General features: G+C 39.5%; 1 protein-coding gene across 2 annotated transcripts in view; it reads right to left on the bottom strand.

The window, feature by feature from the left end:
- Positions 1–25,818, bottom strand: part of arfgef3 (ARFGEF family member 3) — a 36,159-nt gene extending 10,341 nt beyond the window's left edge. Inside the window, exons 1-33 of one of the 2 annotated variants that reach the window (XM_023963250.1) lie at positions 24,979–25,818; positions 23,203–23,254; positions 21,187–21,268; positions 20,914–21,054; positions 20,330–20,398; positions 18,390–18,506; positions 17,993–18,038; positions 17,103–17,187; positions 16,769–16,873; positions 16,332–16,453; positions 15,036–15,283; positions 14,762–14,874; positions 14,514–14,646; positions 13,649–14,232; positions 13,136–13,488; positions 12,597–12,763; positions 12,346–12,511; positions 11,725–11,832; positions 10,627–10,842; positions 10,086–10,196; positions 9,193–9,343; positions 8,806–9,120; positions 6,524–6,657; positions 6,093–6,238; positions 5,502–5,681; positions 5,268–5,409; positions 5,046–5,168; positions 4,628–4,731; positions 4,377–4,521; positions 4,174–4,302; positions 3,829–4,005; positions 3,420–3,534; positions 1,992–2,094 (exon numbers count right to left, since the gene is read on the bottom strand). In XM_023963250.1, coding sequence (XP_023819018.1) covers positions 1,992–2,094; positions 3,420–3,534; positions 3,829–4,005; positions 4,174–4,302; positions 4,377–4,521; positions 4,628–4,731; positions 5,046–5,168; positions 5,268–5,409; positions 5,502–5,681; positions 6,093–6,238; positions 6,524–6,657; positions 8,806–9,120; positions 9,193–9,343; positions 10,086–10,196; positions 10,627–10,842; positions 11,725–11,832; positions 12,346–12,511; positions 12,597–12,763; positions 13,136–13,488; positions 13,649–14,232; positions 14,514–14,646; positions 14,762–14,874; positions 15,036–15,283; positions 16,332–16,453; positions 16,769–16,873; positions 17,103–17,187; positions 17,993–18,038; positions 18,390–18,506; positions 20,330–20,398; positions 20,914–21,054; positions 21,187–21,268; positions 23,203–23,254; positions 24,979–25,063 — 5,067 coding nt within the window. In that variant the 5' untranslated portion in view covers positions 25,064–25,818. The remainder of the gene's footprint in view (positions 1–1,991; positions 2,095–3,419; positions 3,535–3,828; positions 4,006–4,173; positions 4,303–4,376; positions 4,522–4,627; positions 4,732–5,045; positions 5,169–5,267; positions 5,410–5,501; positions 5,682–6,092; positions 6,239–6,523; positions 6,658–8,805; positions 9,121–9,192; positions 9,344–10,085; positions 10,197–10,626; positions 10,843–11,724; positions 11,833–12,345; positions 12,512–12,596; positions 12,764–13,135; positions 13,489–13,648; positions 14,233–14,513; positions 14,647–14,761; positions 14,875–15,035; positions 15,284–16,331; positions 16,454–16,768; positions 16,874–17,102; positions 17,188–17,992; positions 18,039–18,389; positions 18,507–20,329; positions 20,399–20,913; positions 21,055–21,186; positions 21,269–23,202; positions 23,255–24,978) is intronic. The other variant, XM_023963249.1, reaches the window with a different exon arrangement.
- Positions 25,819–27,047: the final 1,229 nt, after the last annotated feature.

Below are 27,047 nucleotides of genomic sequence, written 5' to 3' on the forward strand. Positions count from 1 at the left end.
AACCTCACTGAGCTCAAGCTGTTTTGCAAGAGGGAATGGGCAAAAGATTTCAGTCTCTCGATGTGCAAAACTGATAGAAACATACCCCAAGCGACTTCCAGCTGTAATCACAGCAAAAGGTGGCGCTTCGCAGTATTAACCTAAGGGGGCTGAATAATTTTGCACGCCCAATTTTTCTGTTTTTTATTTGTCAAAGTTTGAAATATCCAATACATTTCAGTCCACTTCATGATTGTGTCCCACTTCTTGATTCTTCAAAAAAAAAATTACAGTTTTAAATCTTTATGTCTACAGCCTGAAATGTGGCAAAAAGTCAAAAAGTTCAAGGGGGCCGAATACTTTCCTGAGGCAATGTTTAATCTTTTTTGTGATAGAAAATGACACTGCTATTCCATGATTCCTTGCAGCTTCAGCATTCACTGGTAAAGCCCGAAACTGGAACTGATCATTTTGGGGAGTGTGTTAAACTCATCCACACCTGCTTAATAGATCCTTTGATCAATGTACTCTATTGCAGAGAATTACAGAGCATAGTGTGACCTGAATGCATCTGAGATAAACAAAAGCAGCTGTGGTTTAAAGCCAGTCTAAAGACACATGTTCCCATGTGTGATCATGAAAAGCTGCATGTGAAAGACTTCATCTGCCAGTCAAAAGCACACAAAAGTCAACATGTGGTTATACCCAACAACTGTGTGATGAAATAAAAATGCAGAGAGGAAGGAAGCTCACTAGAGGTTGTCAAAACATTTTTTTAAATATTTTTAACACGGATACTTCACCAATAATTGTTGCATAAAGCATGAAAAAATGTCTATAAAAGTCACTGCTGACTTAAACTGTTGAAAAGAAGGAAACATTACAATATTTTGGCATTAAAAAAACACAAAAAGTTCAAAATGTTTGTACAACTGTTTCTGAACCTCAGTAGAAAAAAAACATACCTTTAACTGCTGTTATATAAGTAGTGCAAAGATCTTATAAAAAGCTCTGATGTGCAACAGAAGGATTTTTAAGCAGCAAAAGAAGTTACATAAATAGTGCACCATGTAAGCTATTAGGGATAAAAACAAAGTAGTAAGCTCTAAAAACTCGATATGATGCAAAAAAAAAAAAAAAAAGGATTTTTGTATCAATCAAGGTCATGTTTAGAAAAACCCTTGATCCATTTTTTTTAGATTTGATTTAATCTGTTTTGGTTCTGGCCACTGAAAACGTCACAAACCACAGTAACCCGAACATTAACGTAAGTGAGTATGGTCTGCTGGGAATCTTTGAAACAGAAAATGTCAGGGTTTGTAAAATTGTCGTCATCCTCATCACTTCTGTGTCTGAACCACACAAGCTCTAAGCTGTAAAGCTGCTTAGCTGCAGTCGAGCATGCAGCTGCTGCAGAAATGCCCCCACTCACACACCCAGTGAAGGGCCCGATGCAGCATCTCTGCTGAGCAGTTATTCTCTGAAAGGCTGAAATACAGAAGCCGAGACTAAATTCAGGAGTAAGCTGGGATTTTTAACTATTATGAACCTTTTTTGTAAACTTTTTTTAGAAACAATAAAGAAAGGAAATAAACCCACTGCCTCAAAAATCATAGGTTATTTATATGGAATTTTCTAACGTCCCTTCCAAAATTTTATCGAACATTATTTTAACTTTCTATCTCAACAAGCTCATCCTCCCATTTGACAGCAAGGAGGCAGAAAATTAATATTGTGAGCAAAAGTTATTATTTTTAGCGTACAGTAATTCACACCCACAGAGAACTGTCGGGGTCTGAGAGCACATGAGCACATTTCACTTCCAATTAGGAAGTCAAACAGTAGTGTTACGCCTTAATGTGGCCGAACAGCACGGCAGCAAAGGCTTGCAGATGACTTCCAAGATGCTAAAGGGATTATTTGGTTCATTATTCCAAAGAGACGTTTTATGCAAGAACATTTCCAGTTGTCTAAAACGCTTTTTATTCAAATGAAATTGTCCGTGTGCGTACCTTCACAGGCTCTAATGTAGCAGAGAAAGCATCCTGCAGAGCACAGCAAGCCAGCCTCCACATCTCTTCTGTGAACACTGGACCCACTGTGACCAAGATGTACCTTCAGCAAGAGAAACCAATGAGCTGGAATGGTGAATGGACTTGTAGCCTCATCATCTTATTCAAATAATATAAGCTAAAACATTGCTTATAACTGTAAACTAATTGGCAAAAAACAGATAAACACTACTAACTTTTGCTACTTGATTATTACTCGGTAAATACTTAACTTTGCTTCAACCCTCTTCATTTACCAAACAAATATTATAAGGAGCTTATATATTCATGGAGGGAACTTTTAGAATTAGATCATCAGTGTGATGTTTAAAACTTGAAATGTTTTCACGAGAACCAATCAGAGTAACTTGGATACTCTACAGGTGAGAAGTAGATGTATAACAATTCACAAAATGCAAAGTCAGAAGCCTCCACTTTGGGAATAAATGACAAACAATAGAAAACAGTCAACTGAAACAATGTGTCATAACAACTTTCCTACAAATAATTAAATAATAATAGGACAATTTCATAAAAATATTTTTTACAATGATAACAGTTGTTTAAAGACCATCATGCTTTTCTATTTAGTTAATTTATTTACCCTTCATCAAATGGAATTTGAAAAACACATTTTTCAAAGTATTTGTATTTCTTTTGGGTTATTTCTCACACTGAAGAGAAGACAACCAGGAGATTCCAGCCATAACATGACAGCACTTTCCTTTTAAAGGGAAAAAAAGCATTTTCCACTTCAGTCCACTTCACTGGATTAACAAACTAAATGGGATCAAACGGACTTAACATTTTCTATAATGAAATATTTCTCCATGTTATTGTAAAAGTCACAATAATAAATCTAACCTTTTTCTTTGCCATTGCCGTTACTTGGTGAAAGTCAGCAGTAGAGCTCTTAAGGTTTTGTAAAACACTAACAAACGAACATCTGAGGAAAGTTGTTCAAACATTATGGATGAACACAAAGATTTAGCAGAATCTGCATCAAAGAAGAATTTAATCCTCAAAAGGCAAATAAAAGGAAGCTCTTTAGTATTTCGAGAGTCCAGTTAGTGCTTTCAGTTTTTTCATTTTCAAAATTTTCAGCTATATTCTCGTTTAAAGAACAAAATCCACTGTAGAGAAAATGCACATATTATGTAATGATTCAGGCTTAAAATCATGTGAACCCATAGAAATATTCTCCAAAACAGAGAAGGTACTTGGAAAAAAAAAAAAAAAGACTACTAAAGTTGTGTTTTACAATTGGATTTAACTCACAGTAAGAATATTTCTTAGTTATAGTTTTAATGGCTACATTCTTTTTATTTTTTGACTAAAGTGTACTTAGTATGAAAACTTTTCACCTCAAGAAGTGTCAAATGAAATTACCTGATGCAGGAGCAGCCTACTCTGGAGATGGTCTCAGCAGGTTCAGACACGCAAGCCACCAGCAGTTTAAAGAGCTCTTTAAGCATCAGGTTGATCAGTGACTCGTAACCAATATCTGCAGAAAATATCAAATCCCACACAAACACACCATAAAGAGGGTGCGAGCATGTGAGGAAGACAAACATTCAGTGTAATTGAGCCTTCCTCATTCAAATCAATCGTGCTCCATTTTTCCTTCACAAAAACAAGTAATTTATCAAACCAGTGATAGGCCTGGGTTAAAATTTCCCTCTAACAGCAGTGAAATTACGATTCCACAAACAATTAACCTGAACATTTCCACAGTAAAAGAACAGAAGAGGCTCAGAAGCATAGCGTAGCTCTCCCTGCCCCCACCGACATGTCTTACCTGAGTGGATGAAGCTGTTGACGTGTTCCACCACCAGCTCACAGGTCAGACCAATTGCATGCTTGAAGTTTGCAGCTGCCACATCCCAGTAAGAATGGTCGCCGTGGCTACGCTGCAGCCATCGTGACATCACAGGAAGCAGCAGCTGAATGACACAGAAGATGGCAAACCCTGGACCTAAAGGGAGTAGGGCATTAGATTGTAAGGTATTTCTTTCAGCGACCAGTGATGCTGTATAAATATGGTTATATGTGGCCAACATGGCAACATCTACAATAGGCTTCACATCAATTCTATTATTTTTAGTCCATTTCTTTTTCCTGTCATAGATGTGTGAAGCATCACCTGGTACAGCAGTGACTTCTCTCAGCAGAGAGAAAAGCAGCTCCAGGGTCGGAGGCTGATGCTGGCGGGGGCAGTTTGACACGGCAGCTGTCAGCTGCTCCAACAACAAAATCCAGACCTGGATCAAACCTGCAGAAGAGCAGAGCAGCTGTTAGAAGATGATGTGCTGATGAAAATGTCTGCAGCTAAAAAAACACACAAACCTGTCTCATCATCAAACTCCTGAAGGACACTGTCCAACCCATCCTCGCTACTGATGGATCGTTCCTGAGATCTCATTGGCAGGCTGGCAAGCCGAGCCCCCAGGAACACTGGTTTGGATGACATCTTGTATATTTTAGCCAGCAGCTATAAAAAAAAAAAACAAAAAAAAAAAACACAAGTTTTTTAGATTTTGAAAAAAGACAAGGGAGATAAACATGCTCTTTTGTTAGCACAAAAGTCAGGGCCGTACCTGTGAACATTTGCGCAGGTAGTCGAGCGCAGGCAGGCAGAGGTCTGTGGAGCTGTAGCCAGACGCATGAACACAGTCGCCAATCTCTTTACAGTCCACCTCTCCTACACAAACAGCGGCAATGGAAAGCAATTAGGAGACAAACTGTAATGTTAACAGAAGAAAAACATGTTTTACTTCCTTATAAAACAAAGATTTGTCATTTTGAATCAATAAAACAAACGATTCACATTTGTCAGAAGATTTAGGCCAAACTGAAGAAACTGATTTTAGCTATTAAAGCTGTTATGCCAACACTGCATGTACACCATAAGCACCTAATTTCAAACCGAGCTCTCATTCCGAGAGGAATAAATCCATAAGAAGTGAAGACGTAATACAGTTGGGAGGAATTCTGCGGGTAAAATCCGAGACCAACCTAAGCCTTTCACGAACTTCATGAGACACATGATGTAGTCGGTGGCAGCGTTTGCAAAAACTTGAATGTTGTCTGTGTTGATGAAGGCTTCAAAGACATCAAACACTGGCGCCTGAGACTTCCCTACACGGAAAGATGAAGGGAGAGAAAAAAATATAAAAAATAATAATCTGATTCAACAAGTAGTGATTTCCAAACTTTTCCTTGGCTAATGTTCTTTACCCATGGAGTATTCCCCCAGCAAGTAGTCCTTAGTCTCAGTTTTACTACCGTGGACAGTCCTCAGAGCGCTAAACAGAGGCCTCCATCCTGACAGGATTTGTGGGGAACACATCTCCACCAGTTCTCCAATTGATGTGACCACCTGCAGGATGGCAGAGTTATGCCCTGGGTTCAAGCAAATGAGTGTAAAGCATCACAAAAGTTTTTTCTGTGCTTTTGCAGATTTGACTTTACCTGGTCCTGCACATCCTCGTCACAGAGTTCCAGCTGCATGATGTGCTCAAAAGGCCTGAAGAGCGCCTCGTTGAAGTGAAAGTGAGGAAGCTCCGCCCAGCTCGTCAACACCTCCGTCAGGACGTTGTGAATGAAGGACACGGCTTTTTGGGACACGTGTCTTTCTTTGTGACATGAAGCCTGAGAAAAATACGTGCTTGTTGTGATGAAGTCATGCAGGAGATGAACCATAAGATAGAATCCTCAGCTTTGATAAGAGATTTTAGCTGATGTCAGCTATGATGCACCACTTTAAAAAAGCTTTCATAATTAACAAGAAAAGGCCTTCATATAACATGACACTCCCTGCTTTGAGTCCTCAGCAATGGGGAGCGGCGAACCAACGGTCACACCCACAACTAAGAGGTGAATGTCTAATAAAACGACTGCCACTCTGCAGAAACTGCAGAAAAACAAGTTTTTTTTATTTTGGCTAAAAACAGCATTATCATAATTAAAAAACATTGGAAAAGCTTTGAAGACAGATCAGAACATGATTGGATTTGGTCTTTAATGTTGCCTTCCACCCTGAACACTTAACGGCTCCCCCACCTCCACCAGGTGTGGCGCCACCACACTCCAGGCCCTCATCATGTGAAGCAGAGGTCGGTTCTTGTTCCTGACGATCCGCAGCATGGCTTCACCAAGACGGAAGAGATGCAAAGTGCTGCGCCGGTCCAGAGTGGACTTGGCTTCTCCTGCAGACGCAAATAGATTGAAGAAACAGGCGAGTCTTCTTGACCTCTTTTATGACATTTTGCATAAAAATTCCTTAACCCATTATTTGCATATAAAAAACAAAAAGCAGATAAAAAGTCCTCAGTAATTAAGTAATTTTGATTAACTTTTTTTTTTTTTTACAGAAATAATCACTATAAACTATCAGCAAATGATTGGTTCTGTAAGGATGAGCTTCAAAAGCTAGAGCAGTTTCCAGAGATATGACAGAAACATGGAGTTTGTGTGTGTTAGTGTGTATTTACCTGGCATTGCCAGGGAATAGTCTCCAGTATCTGTAACAGAGTCAAACAGCTGAGACTGAGAAGCTTTTCTCAGCTGCTGGAGGAAGCCAACCAGGCCAACCAGGTTCAGCTTGCTAGCTGCTTCCTCAAACAACCTAAAACACACATAATTGTGCAAACATGATCACAAACACACAGAGTTTTAATCTTAGTCTTTGCATATAAACTATAGATTAAAATAAAGATCACAGTATGAAATTGATCTGTCAACTTTGTCTGCAAAACTGAATTGTAGAATTTTATTGTTTTATAAAGTTGATTGTGAGTTATACATAATCAACTTACAAGAAACCGTGCTTAATCGAAAAAAAATGAAAATAAAAAACGTCAGCATTCAGCAGAAAGTGAGGAGCATTAGCCGCTAAGGCGGGTGCTTTGTGAACAATGTTTACTATGTTTTGGCACCACTTTCAGATTCTAAACGTGTCCAGTCCATCTGTTTAAAAAGATCAGAGGGAACATTTTTGATTCCCTCCAAAAGCAGTCCAGATAACTGCTTACATAAGAGATGATCCTTGGGATAAATCCACACACAAATCCTCCACTCACTTCAACTATGTGTGTGTGAGTGTGTGTGTGAGTGCGCATGTTGACAGATGTGTGTGTCAAAGCACAAGTCGAGGACACTTTTTTTTTTCTCCAGGGGTCTAGAACCCAAAAGAGGTACTGAAATCCAACCTAATGTTGTACACAAATACTGATCATATGCTAGCTGTGCACTAGTGCTGCCATCTACTGGTTTCCTAAAACAGAATATTAAAAATCTTAAAGGTGATTTATGGTAAATATTTTACTGAATTTTTAAGCAACAGATGACTTTTTTCATAATTTCAATATAACAAATAAATATATTGAGTAAAAATCTTGGTAGAAAGAACTAAAAGTGGGGATTTTCCCTAATGGGAAAACTTATATTCTACTTGATGCAACAATTTTTTTTTTTTTTTTTAAACATTACCGATTGTTAAACTGATTTTTAGCCATATAACCAAAGTAAATCCAAATAACGCCCTTAACAATTACTTATAGCAAAAAGATAAATTCATATTTTCAAATTTTTTTGCCAAATTGTAAATTCAGGTTCCATAAAAATGTAAATTAATAAGAAAAAAATCCTTTAAAAAAGATTTAAAAAACTTTAAAACAGAAATTACAACTTCAAATACGTAATAAAATAGATAATTGAGCTTGATTAGGAATATAGTACAATTTTATCACCATGTTTTCTTTTACCGTTTCCTTTTATGCTAAAGCATTTTTTGATGACAAAAAACTGCTTCCTTTTTACTGTCTCATTTAAAATTTACTGTCATTTAAAATATGACACGTCAGCTTTGCTTAGTGTCTGAACAGTGGTGACGCCTTCCTGTGGCCACCAGCTCTATCTCAAAGCCCTTACATTTGCCTACAGAGTGGTCAACCTTAAAGAAATAATTCTTCCTGAACTCTCTCATTCCTGCTCACTGTGCTCTGCAAATGAAAGGTGACGCCGGGGCTGCTGAACCGTGCCAACTCAGGGGTCTGCAACCAGCTACTCAGGAGCCCCATGAGGCTCCCTCCAGTGACTTTCTCTGGCTGAAGAAAAACTAAACGGTAATTTAGAAAAAAAAAGTTACTTAAATAGTATCGGTTTAATTTTAGTTAGGGTAAAGTATAAAGCAAAGATAAGATTTTGAAAAAAAACAACAACAACAAATACAAAACAGTGATTAATTTTTTAAAGCGTAAAGCAAGTCTTTGCAGCCCCATACTGGGTTTAGATCAGCAGAAAAAAAGGCCAGAATGGCTTTATTAGTGTTGCAGCAGCCCAAGCTACACCCTTCATCTCTGTGATTTTATGCTTCCCGAATCGACGATGCATCCCTACACACACAGCTGTCTCACTTATAATGTTAAAAAGTGCAAAAGTTTAAAAATAACTTCCTTTGTAGATTATTCTAAATCTACTTCTTAACATTTCCTTAGAGACTTTTTCGTTGCAGCACTTTTAATTAAGACAATGCTTCCAATTAGTTGATGTTGTTGATCACCTTTTAGGGGTCGCCACACTGATTTACACAGGTGGTTTGGCAGAAATTTCTTCTAATGACTGATTATCTTATATTTTATTTGTACTAGAATAAACTGGCAACCAGTACTGCAGTATTTTCAGTATTGCAGAGTATTTAGTTTTTCTCACCCCAAATTTATTTAAAAGAAATTTTTAATTTGACTTCCCTTTATATTTTTGTCACATATTCTACCTGTCAGCTTGTGTTGAAAGCGTACAAACAGCCTTGGCTGCGCTGGTTCCGGTCATTAGGCTGCCACCCTTCAGGTCCAGGCCCCGTCCTCCCCTGCTGCTCTCCTTCAGCAGCTCCTGGATGGACAGTGGTTGGATGACGGGCTGGCTCAGACTCAGCTCTGCGGCCTCTGGGCTGGGCTCACAGCTCAGCTCCAGCCCCTGGTCAATGGCAGCTGCCTGCTGGCTCTGCTGGGTGATGGTGGTCAGAGAGGACGGCTGCAAGGAGCCATCGCTGAAATGGGTGTGCTCCAGCGAGCTGATGTACTCAGTCACCCTAGAAGAAATGTACATTTTTTAGCTTTTCAGTTTATAGTCAATAATTCCGTTTTTTTGGTGATATGTGTACCTAAAGACGTGTGGCCAGCAGTCGTGGTTGTGGCTGCCCATCTCCAGACCTACATTTAGGATGGCGTCCATACACAACACATGAGCGGTGTGCAGGCGGACTCCCTGAGGACGACTCATCTGTTCCAGTCGCTGCTCAACACGATGCTTCACTAAATAAACAAAAAAAGTCCCAAAAATATCAAAACACAAACTGTTATGACAAGAAAAAAACCTCAACACATTTAACAAAAGCAGACCACAGACATAGATTAACATTTTAGATTCTAAGCGGAATAGATAGTTATTTGCTTGATTTTTTGGAAGGAATTTACAACGAAAAATTGGAAACTTCCCTAAACATGGAAAAATGTGATGTGAGGTAGCATGAGTTTTCCTCCAAACCATGGATTTTCAGTTACAGTTAGAGCTAAGTAAGGTACTAGCAGACTGAGTTGGATCCTGATTGTTTTAATGAACTGATCAAATATGAGGAAATCAGTTACTTGCTGATTTTAGAAATAATTTTCTTTAACAAAACCTAAAACTGTCTCAAAATATTTTATTAGTAATTTTATTAGAAAAAAATGGATATTCAGAGGACAAACACTAGAGCATGATCAGCATTACGAAGCTGTCTCTAAAACACAAAGTTGTATGTTACTTGTTTATAGCAACACAAATAAATGTCTTAATACATTTATTAAATCTGAATTTTATTTTTGGCATAATGTTAAAAAAAAGAAGTACATGCAGATTCACCAAACCGCCACAAGATGGCAGTAAAGCTTCATTTTATTGCTAAAAAGCAACACAAACGGAAGTTTCATTGTAAAAAATGTTTGGCTAATTTTTCTAAGTGAAAACCTGTGCTTGGATCATGGGTTGCAGCTGAATTTGTTGTCATTTTAACACCTTGTGAGATGGCATCTCCAGAATCTCCCGCCTCCTTCTCATCCTTTTCTTCCTGCACACAGGAGGCAGCAGCCATCTGGGCTAAAGCTGATGCACAGTTGGCTGCCACACCTAAAAGACACACAACATGCAGACACACTGAGCTTCATCAAGTCTTTCATGTCAAACAATTAACAAATTTTGTGAATAGAAGATAAATGAAAACTCTAAAAATATTTTATGGTCATTTACTTATAGGTAGATGTTCTTGTTTAATGTATACAAAAAGGTCTTTAAACCCTTACTGGAGCTTTCTAACACATTGCTGGACCTCCAATCTGTGTGGAGTTACGCATTTCCGTGCTTGGAAACACCAAAGGGCAGTAAATTCTTTGTGCTAACAAAGATAATATTATTAACTCTAAAGACCCACTTAAATGCTTTGACTGGTGGATAATCAAGCCAACGTTTAAGTCTCTTCCTTCAGAAACTAATCTTCTTCGAAAGTCTACATCATCTCTCCTCTTATGGTGGCAACATTGATATGATTACAGTAACCCACCGAGGCTGCAGCTGAGCGCCGCTGCTTTGCGTAGGCCGTCTAAACTCAGACAGATGGTGTCTCTCTCCCTCTGGCTCTGCTCTTTGAGGCCCTCTGCCCCCAGGATGAAGGCCAGGCCCTTGGAGCTGCCCGCCATGCGGCCCGTGAGTGGCGTGGACAGCACGTCGATCAGGTTCTTCCACACACCAGTGAGAATGAAGCGTGAAAACACAGCTCCTAAAAATAAAAATAAAAATAAAAAGATGATTCTACCTACTTAAATAATGGGAGGTACAAACACGTGATAAGCATCATATATTATATCTTTTGTTAATATATATTCTAATAAGCATTACAACAGAAGGATGAGAGAGAAAAAATGAGCCTTCCAAATGCAATATTTAACAACATAAAGTATCTGTTGTGTTGTGAACTGAATCACAAATTCCTATCTCTTTAGAACCAAAAAAGCAAAGTCATCATTTTGACAGTCTCCTCAAATTATGGAGAACTTTGCTCTTTAATATATGATTAAGAGTGACTTTGACTTCAGCACCTCCATTAATGTGATTTTAATAGCTATTGTTATAGATGCTCTGATGTGATTTGGATCGTTTTCTTGTTGCTTGACAATATCAGATTTGCCATCATGAAAACTTTGCAACAGAGGAATGGATGTGTTTTAGCACAAACTGACTGACTGCAGATTTGTCAGGATTGTAAGGTTTGTAAAACTCATTTGTGATCACATGTTTTCATAATTAACTGCCAAGCATAGACAGGATGCACTCTAGGCAGAGCAGCTGCAGAAGCTGGTTTTCACTGAGATCACAATTTTTAAAACAGTACAAGATGAACCTGTACAGACTATTTATTACTTTTCAATCAGCCTGCAACCATAGCAACAACAAAGACGAAGAGAGGAGTTAGACCTGATGATTTTTTAACTTTTGGACTTTTGATTGACACAAGTTTTTCCAAATTTGCATCTAGTTTTAGTCCTGAGGTTTACACAGAAACTCTTACACTAGATAGAGATAAATCACTGAAATTTACAAACACATCTTTTGAGATGTCAATCACTTTTGCAAATTTGGAACAGTTCACAGGGTTATTGACCTGCTGTCACAGTGTCGCTGCCATTCTTGGCACAGCCCAGTGCGGACTGGGATGAAGGTCTTCTAATCAGCTGACCTCCAATGGCACTGCTGCCCAGTCCATCAATGTCTGAAAAAAGCCAAGGATAAAGTCGGAGGATGCAGTGCAAAGAACGGAAATCAAGAATACGATTTTACTATACTTGATTTTCTTTAAGACTTTCTTTATCTCATTTAAAAGGTTAGGTAAACTCAAGTATTTCAAAAGAAGGGGTACTTTAACCCATAAGAACCCATGGTGACATCAGGGTAACAGAAACACATCAGAAATGGATTCTGGTGTCCACTTGGTTTGTGGTAAAACACACTTTTTTGGGGGTTCTTCTGGGTTAAGATCAAATGTGACACACTGTGGATAACAACAATGATCTGAGCTTATTTGCAGTCACATAACCTGTCCCTGTGTATTACACAGGTATTTCTCACACTTTCTAATTTTACCTCAAAATCTGCTGCCTTTGCACTATCTTGTGGTTTGCTAAGTAACCAACATAATTTGTCAATGTTGATGGGTATATTTTTTTAAACGGCCCCATCTTTTCTCATTTTAAAACAAGACAGAGATTTTAGCTTGTGTGCACACTTGTAAGCAAGGTGATGAGGGGCAGCTTGTGATCCTCGGGGGAGCCCCAGTATCCAGCCTCCGCCAGCAGGTTGTGCTCCAACACCTGGTGGTAAAGCTCTTCAATCCAGGCCTGAGACAGAACTACAAGGATCCCGCTACTTTGGATCAGTCCCACAAAGTCCTTCTGCAGAAGCAGAAACGACACTGAAAGTGTTGTAGCTTTCCTCATATTCAGGGATTGGAAGGATTTGATTTAGACTTTGGCTCACCAGATTGAGGACAGGTATGAGTGCTCTGTGTCTGTAGTAGTCACAGCAGCAGAGCTTAAGGTTGAGCAGCAGAGCGTGGTAGGACACCAGGTAAAGGCCGTCTGCGTTCATCAGGGACTGACAGCTCAGAGAGTCACTCGCCTCAAAACCTGGAGAGTGAATCCCACCTGAAGAAAACAGAGAGTAAAAACAGAGACGTAATAAGATATTTTGATAAGCAATCCACAGCAGGATAGTGATTAGTCATTTTATGTTTTTCAATAATGAAACCAAAAGGAGAAAGACAAAAAGAGAAATCAGGGGGAAAAAAGTGCCAAATTGATGAGGTGGATGTGCTGGTGGAAAAATGACTAAACCATGACAAGGCAAAATGAAAAGAAAGCCTAAAGAGACAAAAAAATTGAGGACAAAGGAAAAGTGACTTTTTATTAAAGATTAGTTATATGATCAAAAACCACAGCTACCTCGACTACCTAAGCAAAAGGTCCTTATTAGTTTGTACATTGATGAGCAGCTGGTGCTGTCTGCTCGTCTCTTACCAGCCTGCAGTCCAGAGCAGAAGTTGGAGGAGAAATTCTGCAGCGACAGGTCCACCTCAGCGGTGCTGGTCAGACCCAGCAGCCTGGGTAAAAGGGCAGACAGAGACTGAACAAACAGCTTGGCACTCTGCTGGTCCGCCTCCTGGCTACGGAACAGTTTGAGGGACAGGGCTGCGGTGCGCAGGGAGCGGTGGCCGGGGCAGTCCCGAGGCGTCTGCTGCTCCTCATCGGCCAGTGAAACGTTGTCAGAACCGATGTCCGACACATCGGATCGACCGGAGTCTTTCTCAGCAGCCATGGAGTACTGATCGCATGAGTCAAACTCTGTCCGGGACAGGTCCTGCTCCTCCATGCTGATGGAAGGGTTGAGATACACAACGTTTTTAAATACAACACATACAAAAATAAAAGAGGGTTATTGTTCAAATCAAGTGATTAAATATATATAGTGTAACAAAAAGTTACAGAACTGCAAAAACAATGCCTGTTTAGAAAATTAAGCGTCATTTGTACCTAAAGTTGCTCTCGCTATATCGTGAACCCCCTCCATGATGGGACTTAGTTCTGGTCTCCACAGACAAAAAGTTTGTGATGTCAGGGAAGACAAGTGTGTGACTCCTCTGCACCACATCTGGAGGAACTGCACCTCCTCTTTCCCCATGGCCTCTTTCTCTCCCTCCTGGTCCGTCAGGCCCCAGTGTGACATCTTTCTCCGTTTTTTTTCTCTGATCCAATCCAAGGCTCGGTTCGCATTTGGACACCTCTTGACAACCAAAAGAAATGGGCGAGGGGAGGCGAGTGTCCTCTTCACATTCTTCTGGAGTTGTGGGACCTTGATGGAGGCCCAGATCTCCCATTTCTACATCTAAGGTGGTTTGGCCTGTTTCTGTGGTGATGCTGATGCTGATATCAGGGCTACATTCAGTTGCCCCCGCAGCGGCCACACTGGCAAAAGAAGAGCTGGGATCCCATGGGGGCTGCTCTGAGGACAGGATGTGTCTCTGCCACCTGAAGTCAGCTTCATTGATCTCCATTGACTCGCGTGTCGACTCTGATCCATCTCTGAGGTCATCCAGCCGTCTGAGGATGAGCCGAGCCTGCAGCAACAAACAGCTGTGGCATTTACTGCATGTGGCTTAGTGCAACTCATTCTGCGGTTAAACATCATATCATACTCCCTGAGCGGATTTAGATACGTAAATAGGTTTTCTGGCTATTTGTGCTTCTGAATTAAAATAAAAGTTGCTGCATATTTGAACAAAATAGTCACATTATTTGCAGTATAAAAATGGCATAAAAAGCCATATGTTCCAGAAGAAAATGTAACTTTATGCAAAAAAATAAAGCCAATTGCTTTGGCTTCACAGTGTTGTCATACCTGCTCCGGCTGAATGCTCCGTCCCTGCGACAGTTCATCTAGAGCTCCAAGGAGTGCACAGGCACAGGACACAGAGGAGTAACACGCCTCGATGCCTCCCTTCATACAAGCCTCTGTCATCCCGTCCATCACTCTGACACACCAAAGAAATACTAAGTCAGAATTCACAATTCGCATTATTTCTAAATTTATATTTAACTTTTTTGCAAAGGAGTTTTGGTTCAACTAAAGCACAGAGAGTTGCTCACAGCTTTAGCAGGTCCAGGTGGGATTTTCTCTTAGAGAATGAGCGTTTTCTGGTATCAGGTTCTGCCACACAAGGCCCGGCCAGATCGTAGAGTCTCTGCGGACTGCCCAGAATCTAACCCAAAAACCAGATGCAGAGATCCCAAAAATTTTTTATACATAACATGTGACATATGTACTGATTATACTTCAGCTAACAACAATTATTTGTTTGAGAGAAGGGGAATAAAGTAGTAAGATAAATATGAAAAAAGAAAAAGAAATCTCTTATCCCACCTCTTTCATGATGCGGATTGCCTCAGTTCGGTGCTGAGGGGGTGGATATAGCAGGATCCTGTGATAGAGCGACTGCAGCACTGGCTTCATCGACTCCACGCAGCTCACCAGTCGAACCAGTTCGGCTGCGATGTAACAAACTGTTCGCACCACAGGAGCAATCCTGGCGGGCGCACTGGAGGAGCAGCCAGATCCTCTGCCCTGATCCAATACTCCTCCAGTCGGAGTGTCCACCTCATGACCAAGCCCTGGGGGAGGAGAAAAAAAGTCAGACAAATTCAATTTAATCCAATTTGTGTCAGTTTACAACTAATGTTGTCTCAAAGTGCTACATAAACCCATCAATCTTTATTAATCATGATGTTATAGTCCTTGCCACTTATTGCAGGTGGGTTGTGTGTATACATACTTAACCACAAGAAATCATTGTCTTTCTTTAAACCCCTTGCCTTTTTTGTTCCTCTAAATTTGAGGTGAGTGATTAAAAATCTGCCCTTATATAACCATAAAACAAACCCTAAAACTTAAGGAAGCCATGTCTTCCGAAACTAAAGCAAGCTTTAAAGACCCACTCCTATGAAAATTGTGTTCCAAACTGTTCGGCTGGATAGCTCCAATATTACTCGCCATTTTTGTTGCACAACTAATGTTAGATGCCAATGATCCCACCCACAGCTCAGAAGTGAATTTCTAACATACTCCAGCCGCTCTGCAGAAACCAACACCGTTTTTTTTAATTTTGCCTTTAACGGCATAATCATAATTAAAAGACCAGCGGGAACTCTTTTTATAAAAAGATGATCAGAGTGGAACTTTAAGGATAAAGATTGTATCTGCATCCAGAAAATGAGTTGATTCCACAAAGGAGGAGCCTGATTCCCAAAGATTGCAATACTTTTTTGAGGGAAATTCCAGGAATGACTGAGACAAGAGGATATCATTTGGAAGACATGAAACTGAGTTAGCTTTTCAGACTCAGAGATCTAGGATCTACTTTGCTATACTGCATTGTATGGAAAAGACCGGTGCATTTATTATTAACAGAATAAAGGCTGCAAGATGGCTGACATGATCGCTTTTTACTCTTTTTTCCGAGAGTGGGAATACTATTTAGGGGCGCAGACTTAATTGACTGATGAATGTGCGTGTCCCCTCTTTTTCTACTTCATTATAGCAACAAGAAAACGTTATTGTAGCTATACAGTCAGTAAAATGAAAACTGTCTGTTGTTGCAGACCTTATAACCAGCAGGTACTAGCAGGAAATCTTCAGGGTTTCTAGTCTTTTTTCCGCTACCTTGACTGAATCTCTCTGAGAGCCGATCTCGATCTGGTGCTCCCAGGCTGTGATGAGAGGTGATGGTTTTGTCATTGACAGGATTGCCCATGATAGCCACCAGGGATGGACACAGCTGCTTCCTAGGAGGAGTAATAGTGTTAGTTTTTATGCTCTTAAAGAGATATTTAAATATAAATAACCCTGAAAATTTAATAATAAGTTAAATATTTTAATAAACGGCCTGGATTATCAGTTAGGTTCACAGAGAGTAATACATTTTTGTTCCTGTGAAAAAAGTTATTTTTTTCTTTTCTTATTCTAATGATCAATACATACTCTACAAAGTACGGCAAATATTAATAAGACAACGAAGAGTCCTTTTTTAAATGTTTACATGATTACTTAGATTTAAATCACAATTTAGGAAGAATTATTGATCAATCGCACAATCTTACCACACAAGATCAGTGAAGCTTCTGGACAGGTGCATTGTGGGAGGACAGCTGCTGAGCATAGAGAGGATGCACTCCAGGTAAAGCAGCTGCAGCAACTGGTTTTCACTGAAAAACAAAAAAAGAAGAAAAAAAAGAACAATGTCAGCATCATCTGACAGCTAATGTGTAGCAAAAGAAAATAAAAATGTCAGATGATGATCTTGGGTCAGCTTAGGAGGTTTTATACAGCAAAACTCCCTTTTTTTAAACCAAAAAAGATAAAGTATTACTTTTATGACAAGAAAATAAGATCAAGTAAAATGAGTTCTACATTGAATGAAATTTGGAAACTCACCTGTCTACCGACTCCAGTTTTTCACAAAAGACTGTCAAAACCATCACCACATCTTCACACAAAGCCTGGCTGGTGGGAGAAATATCTGCAAACGCACAGTCCAACAAGGTCAATGCTTAACTCAAACTGAATTTCAGATAATAAAAAAGCAATTAGTTCTCCTTGTCTGTCTTGTTCCACTTTTTAGAGATGAAATGAATCACCCTTCAGTGAGAGTCAGTTTGGCTGACTGCCAGAAGAAGCATCTATCTTCACTTTAGCCCAGAGAATAGTCAATCCAGCGGTAATTTGTCCTCCAACAGACACTTGTCAGTATTTTGTGTTGTGTACTAAAATTAAGGAAAAGTTACATTTTCCTTACGAGCTCTCACAAAAATTGTATATAACAAATTAACTACAAGAAACCAAAATGTGATTGTTTTAAATTTTCCTCCTCTAATTTCAAGTCTAAAGATGGCGCTAAAGAACAAATCATTGCTTTTCCCCCCCATTTTGGTGTATTTATGATGCTTCCAAGAAGTCTTTGCGGGCTGTTTAGGGAATATGAAAGATGCAGATTTCTGCTTAATAACATTACATATCAGAGACTTTGGTTCTATGTTTCAATAATTGAGCTCTCCCCCACTCGTACTAATAATAATAATAATAAAGGATTAGATTTATTTGTGTTTTTCAAGACGCTCAAAGGGCTCATAATGTGTCCATTATTCATTCACTCCTCATTCATACTTGGTGATGGGAACTACTGATGTAGCCACAGCTGCCCTGGGGCAGACTGACAGAAACTGAGCTCAAAGGAGACAATCCTGCACCAAACCAAGGTGGTAAAGAAGGAAGAGGACATCCTGGCTTGTGTGTTTGTCAGTTGCAAAGTGAAAGAAAGGGCATACCTCTTTTCTGCAGAGGGGGGGCCGTGGCCTCATCTCCTTCAGCTCCCTGGGGAGAACATGGCAGAAAGTTTGACTTTCGAAAGTCAAACTTTGTCTCCCAAACCAATGAGAACACGTCACAAAAAAGGTTTGCCAGGTAGAGTGTTATTGTCTAATAAATAGAGCTGCATGTACACTCTGGGGAACCATTCTGAATGGATTTTGTGTTAACTGAAAAAAGTCAAAGTTTTATTAGAAACATTATGAACTCATGCAATAAACTAAAAGAACAGCATTTGTTTTTCTGAAAACAAATTTTAAATTAAAAAAATGTTTATGGGTTTTTTAAATTTGACATAGTATTTTCAAAAAAAACTTTTTTGTTTTACTACTTTTGTGTCTGCATGTCCTGACTGACCTCCTGCCTGTGCCGCAGCTGCAGCGCCATGTCTCCGAGTATCTGGCTTAGCGTGGCTCTCACGGCAGTGTTGATGCTGCGCTGGTGACAGCTGGACATGTAGGTCTCGATACAAACCTGTACACACAGAAACATGCAAACCTCTGTCAGAGGAGGAGCTTTTCCTGTGTCTACATCTTAAAAACGGAGCCGTCGTGACGCACGGCTTGGAAAACGAATTCCAGACCGAGATGTGTCAGGGAGATACGTGTGAAGCTTCCATGGCGCAACAGGTTGCCATAGTGATGTCTGAGGAACAGGGAGAGTAAAGTGATGCGTCATCACTGTTTCCACTTACACCAAAGATCACAGCATGAACATCTGAACTATTCGACATACACAGACCAAAAGAAAAATGGTTCCCTTCTATACCAATGTTCACATTTTTCATTAAGTGCTACAAAGGCTGGAAGTGGTTAAGGTGGTGAAGAGGTGAAAGTAAGTAGCTTCTCACTAGAATTTATTGATACTCAGAGCTCACATTCAACCTGGAGGTTACAACAAAAACAGCAAAATGAAAAGATCATTAAAGTGGAAACTGAGTACAAAAACGAAAAAAACTCAATCTTTCGGTGGATCATTTATTAAAGCAGATTTGGTTTAGGAAAGATTGAAAACCGATTTGTTAAGATCGTAGCGATCATGTTTTACGGAAGTCAAGGTATAGGCCACAATGAGAGGAAAAAACTAAACATTCTGGAATGTCTCAGTGGCTTAATTAGTTTATTCCCAACTCCAGATCCTCAAAGATGCCAAAAATACAGGCAAATCAGTCAATCTTGGTTAGATTAAAAACATTAAAAAAGAAATCACACCAGCTGCTGGAACATATCACACCACCTAATCCTGATTGATCAGAATAAATCCATTCTCCATCATCGAACCCCAAAGCTTCAGGTAAGAATGTAATGAACAGCTTTAAGCTATTTTTTTAAGTTAAAGTAACCTCTTTAGCAATCTTGTTCTATATGTTGGCAACATTTTACAAATTCTGAGAACAAATTTTAGGATGCGCAAATTATCTAACAGATGATTCAATTGCAAAGACTTGACTTATAAATACAAACTTCAATCTATCATTGAATGAAGCTGACTTAATCTTTGTGTATGTCTGCATGGGATAGGGTTTTACTAATAATGGAGTGTTGCTGACAACCTTTTCAGTCACTCTGAGTTATGATCTAACACAAGCACACACACCAGATGGCCAGGCGCATTAACTCGAGTTTATGAGCTGCTAATGGACATCAAACATCACCTGCCTCCAGGGGCTTCTGCTGTCCTGATGTCATGATTAAATATTATGTGTAAATAACAGTTCTGTAAACCTCTCCAGCACTGTCATGTGTTCAACAATTTTCCAAAGTGACCACACTGACATCACTAATAGGAATTTGTTGGATACACATCAGTAAAAAAAAAAAAAAAGGTCTTTTCATTTTTGACCAGAGGGACCATTCAAACAGGACTCTAGCCTAAAACTGCATTTTATCAGACTATCGTTCCTGTTCCACAATGGAGGCCCAAAAACATGTCAGTTGGTGGCAATTTCAGTTTTTGTGTTGCTCTTTCTAGACAACCAAGTAGTTTGTCTATATAGAGCAGTCAGTCATGGTGTACCACAGGGCTCAGTGCTTAGTCCCATCCACTTCAGTCTTTAAATGCTTTCACCGGGGAACATTGTAAGAGGTCAGCTTAAACTGAAAACTATAGCCGATACTATGAACATCTGGTGAATAAATGTAAACAGCTGGATGTCAAATCTATAAAACATCCAATGGAAGCTTCATAAGACATAAGAATTGCTACTTTTCAAAACTGGTGAAAATGTTGTTGTTTTTTTTTGCTCTACTAAAAGTCTAAAACATCTGAAGAAAATGAAGGCACTCCAGTTGTTCTACCTGAGCGATCCGCAGGATGGAGTTTCCACTGATGTCAAAATTTGGTGAGTAAGTGATGCACAGCAGGACCTGCAAACCCAGAAAAGAGATTCAATCTTATTACAGCCCACTCTATTTTGTAAAAACAACCAATCTGTTCTGTTAAAAATGTAGAAATGTTTTCATAATGTGCTTGATCTTGAATTACAGTTACCGTAACTCCCTGTATAAATCCAGTACTGCTCCAGTTGTAAGCCACATTTGAAAGAGATTATGCTTATCCAAGCAACTATCCACCTGTTTTTTCTTTTAGTCTATAAAATATTTTGTCCTGCATTAAATATATGAAAAACACTACTAAATACTCCTCCTCATGGCCACTTCACATTGCAAAGTGCTCTAGCAAAAGCTGCAGGTCATGAGTTCAGTGAGTCTGGAAAACGCCAACATTCACAATAGGCAAACATAAAAAGTGCCAAATATGTGACATTAATGCTTCTGGCAGAGTATAATTCCCAGAAGAAGAAAAAAACCAAGCCACCGTTAGCATGGGGAATGACCAATAAAATGCACATTTTTATTTAATAAGAGTTGAGCAAGTTTACCTTCATTACTTCCACCTGTAAATCTTCATGGAGAGAAGGGGTGACCCTGATGGCCTCTAACATCTGGCTGAGCATCTGTTTCTCCAGGACCTCCGTCTCCACAGCAACACCCCCCATGAACCTGTCGTCACACAGGACCTTCTGATTGGACAGAAACACAGAGTCAGTTTCCACCTCAGACTGAGCTTTAAAGGGAAACGCTCGGAACAAAGACCTTTTTTTTTTTTTTTTTTTTTTTTTTTTTTTTAAGAGTTGGGTTGCATTTTCAAGTACCTGCATCCCAGCAAGTGCAGCCTGGCCCAGCTTGGTGTTTTTTGATTCAAGAGCCATCTGAAGAGGCAGCAGGCAGCGCTCGCTGAAGAGGAAAAAAAAAACGAATCAATGCCGTCAATGACAGAACAGTTCAGGGTGTCCAACATTTCTAGAGATCGTTTTTCAGGTCTTATTTCAGTGATAAGTCAACCTTGATCTGCTCTGACATCATCACATTTTATACAATTACAAAAACAACCTTCGTGGAATTATTTTCTTCAACAACAAAAATATGGCTTAAATGGGTTAAAAGAATTAGGAAATCCAAGCAAAAAGCAATAATAAATAAAACTAAATTGTTTTCAAATGTGCAGGCTTTACTTTTTAACCATGGAGGTGCTTACTGCAAATCTGGATTCTAGAAAAGTAAGCAGAGAAAAGGACATCTTCAGCCCAGCTGATCTCTTCTTAGAGATGATTCATAAGACTGAACTAAGAGATATCAAATCACAGCTGAGGCAGCGTCGATTTATATGAGCGCCTGTCCTCATCTTCCACTGACCACAGAGATTCTTTGTAAGATTCTTTCCGACATGGAAAAATGGGACATTTGCAGCAGATCAGGGATAACGGAGTCTGACAGAGGCCAAAATAGAAACTACTCATTTGCTGGTTTTGCTTTCAGTAGTCATTTGCAAAAGCAAATAAGAACTCATTTAGACAAGATAAAAACTAGATTTGTAATTTAATTCCTTACTACAAATCTAAAAAGGATGTAAAAATATTGTTTTAAAATGCACCCAAAGAAGTTAAAGCAAAGTTTGAAAAAAAAGTTATAGTAATTCACAACTTTATATTACTATTATTTTAAAAATGATCATTAGACAGCAAAAAAAAATGCTAAAATTCAACCCAGGAATTGAAATAACAGAAGTGAAGTGTGAGCTGAGAGCTTAAGTGCAACATTTACTGTGAACATGCTGCAATTGTTGGATCATTTGAATAAATTTGAATTTTACTGTTGCTGTTCAAGCAAGCAAAGTTTATTCAGTTTATTCAAAAAGGATCAAAGAAACCAGTGAGAGCAGACTGGACATTTATGCTTTTTCTTTTGGCTGTTAATGATTCTCCTCATGTCTTTTCTCCCCATAGAAGCAGACCGATATTGTTGTACCTGTACTTGTATTTGTTGCAAGTACGGGCAATTCGGTTCAAAAGTCCTACACATCAGGTAAAAACTACACAAAAACAGGACAAAACAAGAAATAAAATAAAGATAAAATTACAAAAACTTACCAACACAAAACCCCACAGTATGAAATATGAACCTTGAATGAATAAACTGCTTTATTTACAGCTTTTGGTGAGTAAATGAAGAATAGGAACAGAAGGAGAGCCTGTCAGAGTTAGGAATCCATCACATGGAATGTTCGAACCCCCTACTTTTAAAATGTGTGATGGACACAGGATGTGGAGCTTGAACACAGAGATTTACACTGTTTAAATGAATTCTAAACTGAACTGGGAGTCAGTGGAGTGCTGCTAAAACTGCAGCAATGTGTGAACTTTTGCTGCGTTGAGTTCAAAGACGACCAGCAGAGATCTGAACACCCTGGAGGCGGTAAAGGTCATTTTGCCTAAACCAAGTAAATAGACCATAACAGTTATCCAGACGTGAAGAAAACAGGGCATGAATAATCATTACAAGTTCTATTTTGGACACTATAGAGACTTGGACTAAAATTAAATAAATAATGGAAACAAGGAACTCAGAGAATCCCATCCAACCAGTGCAGGATGGGCAAGAGAATCAATTTGGTGACTGATCAGATGAATCTTCTTCTCGGATGTCTCAGCATATCTGAACTGAAGAAAGTTGGCAAGATAAATGCTTTTCCCCTTAGCATATACAGGTACATAAAACAAGAAGGTAGAAGGCGACGCATACAGAAAGTATTCCACATCATCACAGTCATTTATGTGTTTCCAATCAAAACCCAATGAGATCTATAGTGGGAATAAAATGGTTGAACTCACCGAAGTTGAGAAGAAGAAATTTTACTTGATCCTCTCTGAGACTCCAGAGTCTCTGTAGTTTCCAAAAAAGAAAAAAAAGATCATGAAAGAAGGTGACAAAACGAGCAACTGCAACACACAAAACAGGAGAACCATTCTGTTTTAAGAACAATTACAGAGACTTTTCTTAGTGGAAACCCCCAAATTATTAAAGTATAGACTTTTCAAAAAAATATAGCCAGGGCTATAAAAAATAGGAACGATTAACCTGACATTTTTAAATTTAACATACAAAAAGCTTCATTTCAATAGGAATTATCAATTTAAAAGGCTTTATTAGTAATATGTTGCACATTTTAATTCTAGAAAATGTTGTTGCTCCACAAAAAGCGGTTTTTTTTAAGTCAACAGACTTACTGTTGCACCTAAATCTCCTTCCTCCTCACATAAAAAGTATGATAAACTTTAATATGGGAGTAATTTACATGAGCTGTTAAATTTTGTACAAACAATGTACTTTAGTGGCTAAAAAAGGATATTATTTTCTATAAAGTTAACTTGTTAAGTTTACAATTTCGTTCAAAAGAAAGCATGACTGACTGCATGTAATGTTTTTCATGAAAAACCAACAATTTACAGTTCAGTCCTCCTCTCAGGGTGAGGCAAAAGTCACCCCTTTGTTGCACAATGCACTCAGACTAAAGTCAGGGTGAGTCCAGGTGTAGTTTGAAAGATAAAGAACAAGCCTGCCAATGTGCCACTCCACTGATAAGAGACTTTTCCAGCATTATCAACATTCAGAGTAGCATAAAAATGAGGTTGGATGTGAGGCTTCAAAGGGTCTCCACTTTAGACACACCCAGCAGAATTTACACCGGTCTTGGTGCCGAGTTTCTGTGAAAGAGTGTTTGATTCTCCATCAGCACAGCCTGAACCCATCATCATCATCATCATCATCTACCTCCAGTCTCCCTGCGCTGAAAGGTCAGGGCGGCACATCACACCTCTTATTACTGATCTGGTGTCCATGACGTCTGACAGGAAACCCTTGCAGCTACCAGCCAACGTGGCATCACAGAGCTTTTGAAGCAAAAGCTTTTCTGCAGACTGATTCTGATTTAGCGTCTTGTCAATAAGGAAACTGTTCTCTACAGAACCGGCATCCCCATATATTGAGCTGAGCTTTTTTTTTTTCTAAGGTCCCTAAGGGTGCACTTATGAGTCAGCTAAATTTCAGACAGCTGTTAAGCATTTTCAACCTGTCTTACAAATTCTACACAGTCATTCAATAACAAAAAAATCTGCACAGTAAGCAGAGCTACTGTATTACAAATAAATGGGATGCATAATGGGATAAGACCACATATAAACCTGCTTTTATCACATCCTTCTTTCTATACAAGTGGAAGAAACAAATGCAAGAGTGGAAATACTATATAAAGAAAGACTGTACAACTTTATCTATACATTACATTGGAGTTTATATATTTCTATTAAGAAAAAGTAATTTCATACTTAAGTGAACTGTTTCTTTTTATTGATTTTGCGACATGTATATTCTGAATATAGTTAAACATACAGCTGGTGTTTGGTGTAAAAAAATGATATATAAATCTAAAAAGCCCTCCTTTGGTACAATAACACTTTTTTTAGCTTCTTTAAACGTATCGATTGTTCCTATATGGAAGGTGGATGGTTTCTATAACATGAGGTTCTGTAGCAGCTGTGGCTCCTAAGCAGCAGCAGGTAGATCATAGATCCAGCATCCGGAGCGCCTCAGGACTGACGCACACTCACCGCAGGCGTGCACGCAGGCGTCGCGGATGCCTTTGTGCTTGTGCCCGGACGCGTCTTTCTGCAGCTTTCGCAGGATTTCCTCCATCCTTGCTCCAATTGGACTCCAAATGCTTAATGGTGAGACTAGAGAGAATGTCTGTGGCCGCGCTGGGTGTTTTTCTGTCCGCGCGCGCGGTGGTGTTTACGGGTGCAGCGACAGTGTCAGCATCGCTGAACTCCCCTTTGGAGAAAGCGATGATTCATTCCCAAAGAGATCGCCAATGATGTCAGGCCGGCCGTCAATCCTCTGGATGTGGAAGAACTAGGAGGAAGGGGCCGCGCTTCTGGTCACAAACCTGCCGCGTGCGGCTTCAAGCAGGAGCGGCAAAGATCAGCTGCCATGTGGTAAAGAAAAATCACCACGAGATGTCCCCCAACCTCCCGACATCACACTGCATAAATAAACACCCAAACCTCATCTTCTTCAGTTGGTTACAGCCCTGCTATGAAATCCGTTCCGGTTGATCCTTGTGTTCCTCACGGAAACCAGATCCGGTTTGCTCTATCCCCCGTCAGTTGGCGCATTGGAGCCAGTAATGCAAGGGCCTAAAATGCTGGTTTCTCACAAATCTGGCAACACGGTTTCCAGGGTTGAGACGAGCGTGTCACAGAAGGGAGGCTTCAAACCGCGACTGGACTCACCGGATCTGAGCAGCGACAGGTGCAGGAAGCTCTCAGCTGATTACAGCTCTGCAGACATGCGCACTGGTTCACCCAGTCACCGCTTAGCCCTCACCTCACAGACAGGCAGGGTAAGGTAAAACAAACACCTCCACTCACACCAACAGAACAGACACACCTTCATTAACAAACATAAAAAAAATACTGTCAAACAGATACTTTCCTGATTATAAAATAGACTGTAACATGACAAATGAATGGACCTCTGAGGAATTTAACTAAGTGCATTTTTTGTTTTACATGTATGTAAGTCATTTATTTTAGAGAAGGTTTGGCCCCTGGACATGAAATATCTTGATTTCAATGAGGGGCCTCTATTCCAGTTACTTACAAGCACAGATAGCATAGCGAAAGATGAACAAAAGAGAAATTTGGTTTATTTTATCACTTAACAGACAGACACCCACATTGAAATACACCAACTTCTCTATATTCACCCTAACTAACAATACTGTATTCAGTCATTGTGATTAAATTAGAAGTTGACCATGATGTCTTTCAGGAATTCTAAACACTCCAGTATGTGTGTGTTGGGGATGGGGGGCAGTAAAAGGGACAGGAAGAGAAATTAAAAGTTATTTAAGAGAGCTGCCTGTCCTGGTCTGCACACTGGACACCAGAGAGGAGTTAGCAGGAAGAAGGATGCTGGTGAAACCGTCATCCTTCATGGATAGTCTCTTCTAGCTCCTTCACCATACCGTGGAGGCTGAGCAACATATTCTACAACAGACTGTCACACCCCCATCATAAGAAATAGAGCCACTGTTGTTTATTCCTCCCCACAGCTATCAGACGGTCTCAAAATAAAAATAAAAGCCATTTATATACAATTCCAATTGTAAATGCCAATATTGATGTTATTTTTGTTTCTGATTGTCCAGACTGTCCTCAGTACTCTGTTTTTTGTTTTTGTTTTTTACAACTGTTATGCCCTTGATCCCTTGATCCTGATCATTGAACGTGTATCCACATTTTTGCTGGTGCAAACACTGACATTTTATGCGTTGTCAGATTTATAAGGTCGTATACTAATTTCATTAGTGATGCTGTGTTGGGGCTGGAATATAATTTAGTTCCTTTCCATTAAGCTGACATTAGTTCAGAAATATCATCTCATCTGACTGTTCCATCTTAAACAGACAAACATATCAATTTTATTTATTGCCCCCCCACCCCAACCCAACTTTCCTTTAAGTTACGGTATACTGTTGTGCCACCCCAGACATGCCTGCTTTAATCTTATGTCAAAAGCTAAGACAGATTCAGGCGGGTTAGTCCTTGGATAGAGGACTAGGGGCTGCAAGTTCCTGCAACCACACAGGCAACTTTCCATGGTTTCTATGTGCTTG

This window comes from Oryzias latipes, chromosome 15 (assembly GCF_002234675.1).
Source record: "Oryzias latipes chromosome 15, ASM223467v1".
In the NCBI taxonomy this organism is placed as follows: domain Eukaryota; kingdom Metazoa; phylum Chordata; class Actinopteri; order Beloniformes; family Adrianichthyidae; genus Oryzias; species Oryzias latipes.